Raw genomic sequence first — 6,041 nt, 5'->3', positions numbered from 1 at the left:
TACCACATATAGAAATATTTTGATATTTGCAACGATAGTAAAACAAAAATGTATATCTTTGATATTTATTTATATATTTAAATGCCATTTAACAAAGAAAAATCAACCAAAAAAATGAGTTCGCGTGTCACCTCTGACACGCATGTCATAGGTTCGCCATCACTGCTCTAGGCACTTAGGAGCTCCGTCCTCCCAAGCTCCGACTCCTTAATAAACCTATCTTGTGAAGGGGAGGGGTGCTCCATTGCTTATGAGTTGTGTGACCTTAGATAAGATCAAGCTGATCTTTGCAGAATGGACTGGCGAGGGGATAGAAGAAAGTTGCCCTTGTTGGGAGACCCATGTAGCAAGGATCTAAGGGCAGACTCTGTGAGTTGAGAGGCTGACCCTCCCAAAATCTGGCCATTGTGCTTTCTCAGATTCTCCAGTCACTCTAGCAAGGCAGAATGAGCAGAGAGGGCAAGTCAAACCTCACCAATAGCACAAAAATACCAGAATCACACACACTAGTGCAGCCAAGCCAAGTTGTTTATCATCCTCCATTACACAACATTCTTGTTCCCTGATGAATTTGTTATTATTATTACTTTAATATATTTTTATTGATTTCAGAGAAGAAGGGAGAGGGACAAATAGAAACATCAATGATGAGAGAGAATCATCAACCCGCTGCCTCCTGCATGCCCCACACTGGGGATCAAGCCCATAACCCAGGCATGTGTCTTGACCGAGAATCGAACCATGACCTCCTGGTTCATAGGGGACACTCAACCACTGAGCCACACCGGCCGAGCTCCCTGATGAATTTGAAGCTCAACTGCACAAACTGTTAAAGTAGCCTAAACCCAATCTTAAACACTAGTTACCAAAAAAATTAAAACCAGTCCCCTATGGAAATCCTTGCCAACCTTTTTATGGGAAGAAAAAACTCTTCTTTCTCTAATGCTCTGACTTAGGAGAAGAGAAGGAGACAAAGGAGAAGGAAAGTAGACTAGCCAGTATGCTGAAACTGGCTGGGTGGGTATCTGTGACCCAGAGAGGATCCCAAAAAAGACTGAGGTGACTCATTACCATCCCAACTAAAACTAATAATGACAGCATTACAATCACATAGGGTCTCCTTCCAAGAAGTTCATGATTCACTTACACATCCTCAATTCTCCCGCCACCTCCCTTCAAGGCAGAGAATGGGGGCAATAAGGAGGTGACAGGTCCTTGCCGTGAGAGCTGTTTGTCAGAGTCCATTTTCAGTGAGTCAGTCCCTGGAAGTTGGGGTCAGGCGTTGGAGGCAGGGCCATTGGCTGGTTTAGCAATTTGTCCACTATGCTGATTTTAGCATCTTGCTTCTCCATATCCTCATAGGGAGTCCAGGATAAGTCATGCTGTAGCTTGTAGGCACCAATGAAGTCATGTGGACAACTCGTTCCCCATTCCTAGAGAAGGCAAAGGAGTCAGTTCTGATTAGGATAAGATGTAAAGACATTTCATAATTATGCCACAAATTTCTTTTTTGGCTTTTCACTTCAGACCAGTCAGAATCATCCTGGAAAGCCTAACATTACACATTACGGATTCCTCCCTTTGCAGACATAATGGCTGTGAAATAATTTAAGCACATGTATGTTTTTCAGAATCATATTGTGGCTCACACCGCCTCCCATTTTCTGGGAAACCATTTACCAACCCCTATGCCTACATTTTTACACACATGCCAAGAATTTCTCAAAGACTTTTTGTGCAAAAATAAATGTTCTTACCTTTGGAGAAATAATAGAAAAATACTGCTGACCACTCTCCCGTTGATAAAGATAGTAAATGTTGCCAGGTTTTTTCACCATATTACAAGCTATATGGTGCAAGTCAGCATCTCTGCGAGCATCTTCTAATACCTAAGAACCACAGAGAGGTAACAAATTAGGTATCGGAGGTAACAGGCACTCATATTCAGTGATCATCCCAATTAAAATCTAGAAACAGTTTAATATTTATGATCTTGCTTCCTCCCCCATAAAAAAAGTCACTGCTGGGATCAGATGATTCTGCAGAGATAAAAATTAGACTATAACTTTACTGTGCTACAAAAATTCCTTTAGAAGAAATATATTTCAAAATGTTAAGCATTAGTGGCTTTGAGTGATTTTTGTATTTCTTTCCTAATTTTCTGTAGTAAGTACATTATTTTGTAACTGAAAACATATTTTCCCATCAAAATGCTTTTTCTCACTGAACTTTCTCCTAGTGAAAAAACTTAGATTATACTTAACCTCTTGGATTTACTTTATTTTGTTCAATACCCCTATATTTCTAGAAAGTACTGAAGACAAGCTACACGATCATAAGCAAGTTCAGTCAATCCTATGAACTAAATGAGGGAAATGAAGTCCTGCCTAAAAGCCATGACTTACCTTCCTGGCTTGTTCTTGCAAATGCTGGATTTGATCAGCTATCACTGTTAGCTTGTTGGTGGCATTTGCCCGGACGAATTCATCAGCCTAAAGGTGAGAAAAACTGAACTGTGGGTCAGACTTATGATGCTCTTATTTAGATCCCAATTATGAAGAGTTGCATCAACATCTTCACTTATGCCTAAAATATTTTCCCCAACCTCCCCATTCCCCCATGAATTCTCATTCACCTCAAAGCCCAGTTCAAATAGCACTGCTAATGAGAAGCCAACCCTGACACGACCCCACACCACAGAATTAAGTGCTCTTTTCTACTTCCCATAGCTTTCTACCCTTTTCACTCTGTTCTAATAACACTGAACTTCTTTGGTCCACCAACATACCCTGATCTCTCTTGCTACCAAATATACTCATTATGTATATTTGATTCCATCTAATACATCCCTCCACCCCACTAACCTTGCTTATTTCTTAGGTCTCCATTTATTTTCTCATATTTAAACATTTCTAAAATCAGGGCTGGGTTTTCAATGAAAATCCAGACATGTATGATATGGCTCTTATCACCTGTTATATAAGAATCTAGCTAAATACAGAGAGTATCTGTTCATCTGATCAATACCTCAATTGAACTTATATTTACATTCATAATTGTTATTTAAAATGTCTGTGGTGTAGACCTGAAACAAAGTTACAATGTACACATAAGACCGCCTGTCATGTGCTAGAAAATGTGTGAAAGCAAGGGAAATTGCTTCAAATAAATAAATTTGAAAGTTAGGAGAGATGGTGTGACTAATTAATGTATTGGGAAGGATTATCACTCAGGCATCAGAAATCTGTCAAAAGCTTTCAGCTTATGTTCAAGAAAAGCTGATTAATTTCCAATGGCATACAATTAAGTTAAGAAAAAGAAATTAGGAGGCTAAACTTGAATTTGAACTAAAGAATAATAACAGAATTTGCTAGTTAGTTGAGAGAGGTTAAGGTAAAAGTCAGGTATAAGCCAGTGTTATGAGTGAACAGAAACAATTGAATAAGTTGAGTCAATCATTTATCTGTTCCACAAATATATATTTAGTAACTACTGTGTGTCAAACACCATGCTAAGCACTGGATGCATTGACAAACATGAGAGAGAGGTCCCTTCTTTGTCAAGATTACACCATCTCTCCTAGCTTTAAAATCTAATGCAATTGTCCTTTAGAATATAAAACAAGTTGCATATGTAATTTCAAATTGTCTTGTAGCTGTGTTAAAAGTAAATAAACTTAATTCTAATAACATTTTATTTAACCAATATATCAAAAGCTCATCATTGCCAAAACCGGTTTGGCTCAGTGGATAGAGTGTCGGTCTGCGGACTGAAAGGTCCCAGGTTCGATTCCGGTCAAGGGCATGTACCTGGGTTGCGGGCAATCCCCAGAAGGAGATGTGCAGGAGGCAGCTGATCGATGTTTCTCTCTCATCGATGTTTCTAACTCTCTATCCCTCTCCCTTCCTCTCTGTAAAAAAATCAATAAAATATATTTTAAAAAAATAAAATTTTTTTTTAAAAAGCTTATCATTTCAACATTATTAATATTTTAAAAATTGTTAATAAGCTCAGCTGGCATGGTTCAGTGGTTGAGCGTCGTTGACCTATAGACCAGGAAGTCATGGTCTGATTCCCGGTCAGGGCACATGCCCAGGTTACAGGCTCCATCCCCAGTATGGGTCATGCAGGAGGCAGCTGGTCAATGCTTCTCTCTCATCATTGATGTTTTTCTCTCTCTCTCTCCCTCTCTCTTCCTCTCTGAAATAAATAAAAATATATTTTAAAAATAATAAAATAAAAATTGTTAGTAAGATATTTTATATTAAGTTTATATTTTATACTCACAGCACCTATCAATTTGGATGCTAAATTTTCATTGGAAATACTTGATCTATATTTGGACTTCATAAAGTTTACAGCTGAGTTGATTCACATACTCAAATTGTTCCAAATATACTTACGGGTAAAAGTTTCCAATAACTATCAGGTTTTTAAATTAAGTTAATTAATATTACATAAATTTAAAATTTAGTTTCTCAGTTGCACTAACCATAAATTCCAAGTCCTAAACAGCCATTATATAGCTAGTAGCTACCATATTATACAGCACAGCCCTGTAGTGAGTAATACAGACACCAGAAAGAAAATTAAAGGTAATATTACACGTACTTAGAATAATGATGCACTGTTATGAAGGAAACTGCCATAGTCATGTGATAGAAGCAGATCAAAGAAAACAAATGAAATAACTGGTTTAATAATAGGGAGTGGTGAGGACTGCAGGAATTGGAACGCATGTGTAGAGGCACTCATTAATAATTTAGATGGTGTAGGATATAGCCTTCTACAGACAAAAGGCCTCACTCAGGATGTGACATTGTCTTGGATCTGAATGAATGGGCCAGGCATGCAAAAAACTAGCTAAGCTTCCAGGCATTTCTGAAGCCAGTGCAGCTGAAGAGTAGTTAGTGGGGGTGGGGGTGGGGAGGGTGAAAAAGAAAGCAGGGACCAGATCATGGCCCATGACAAAAGAATTTTCATTTTGTTCCAAGGACAATGAGGTACCTTATGGCCAATGACAGAGTAGCTGGTTTCTAGAACTAAAGTAGTTCGTTTTTCTTAAGGTGGTGGCAGCAAATCTGTTCCTTGTAAACATAAGAGCCTAATTAAAACAGAAATGAGAGTACCCATAATTACTAAGCACAAACTCTGGCCCCAATCATTCTAAGGCCCTTTACATATATTATAACTTAATTCTCGTAACGTCTTATGAAGTTGGATATGACAACTTCACTTTCTCATTTTAGGAATCAGACTCAGAAAGGTGAAACAGCCTGTCCAAGATTTCACAGCTAATAAATAGCAGTTGAAGATTTGAACACAGATCAGTCTGATTACAAATTTCAGAGCTTTCTAAGCACATATTAATACGTAAAAGGCACGTCAGAGGTCAGTCCTGCTGGAAAGTACATTTCAGTACACAGGCAGTAAATATTCTTGATTCAATTTGTTTGTCTCTAGGGTTTTTGCTTCAGCTTCTCAAACAATGATAATGTGGGGGAAATGGAGGCAGCAAAATAATGCATCCTCTATATCTCACTAAACTATAGGCTGAAGAACAAAAACTATATTCCTTCTTTCTCTGTTTCAGGACATTGTAATAAACATGATGGTTACTCAGTAACCCATGAAAATGTTTGTCTAAAATTTGGCCCTGGAAGCCTCCCTCCCACTAAGAGTGATCTGATTAAACAGACACATGACATTCTTCTAATCCATAAAAATTATACTTTGCTCCCTACCTGTCTAGAAAAGAGAAGGCACAAGGTTTGAACCAAAGGGGCTTTCCTAAACATCTGAATATTTCTTAATTAAAAAAAAAAAATTTAAAACCCTGAAGTACAGAGATGTTTATGGTGAGGGAATTTGAGCACATTATTATATACAAAGACCTTTGAACATAATCAAGGCCAAATGGATATTATAAGCTTTACTAGAGGCCCGGTGCACGAAATTGGGGGAGGGGGAGGCCCTCAGCTCGGCCTGCCCCCTCTTGCAGTCTGGGAGCCAGGGGTTGGGGGGGGGTGTCCAATAATTGG

General features: G+C 38.4%; 1 protein-coding gene across 1 annotated transcript in view; it reads right to left on the bottom strand.

Moving 5' to 3' along the window:
* Positions 1 to 897: 897 nt before the first annotated feature.
* The window catches only part of LOC102765502 (chromosome unknown open reading frame, human C1orf50), a 7,230-nt gene continuing 2,086 nt past the window's right edge, over positions 898 to 6,041 (bottom strand). Inside the window, exons 3-5 of the mRNA XM_006762591.2 lie at positions 2,406 to 2,492; positions 1,758 to 1,889; positions 898 to 1,433 (exon numbers count right to left, since the gene is read on the bottom strand). Coding sequence (XP_006762654.1) covers positions 1,248 to 1,433; positions 1,758 to 1,889; positions 2,406 to 2,492 — 405 coding nt within the window. The 3' untranslated portion in view covers positions 898 to 1,247. The remainder of the gene's footprint in view (positions 1,434 to 1,757; positions 1,890 to 2,405; positions 2,493 to 6,041) is intronic.

This window comes from Myotis davidii, unplaced genomic scaffold, assembly GCF_000327345.1.
Source record: "Myotis davidii unplaced genomic scaffold, ASM32734v1 scaffold458, whole genome shotgun sequence".
Taxonomy (NCBI): Eukaryota; Metazoa; Chordata; class Mammalia; order Chiroptera; family Vespertilionidae; genus Myotis; species Myotis davidii.
The sequence above is the reverse complement of the archived record's forward strand: the minus strand, read 5'-3'. Positions and strand labels throughout refer to the sequence as shown.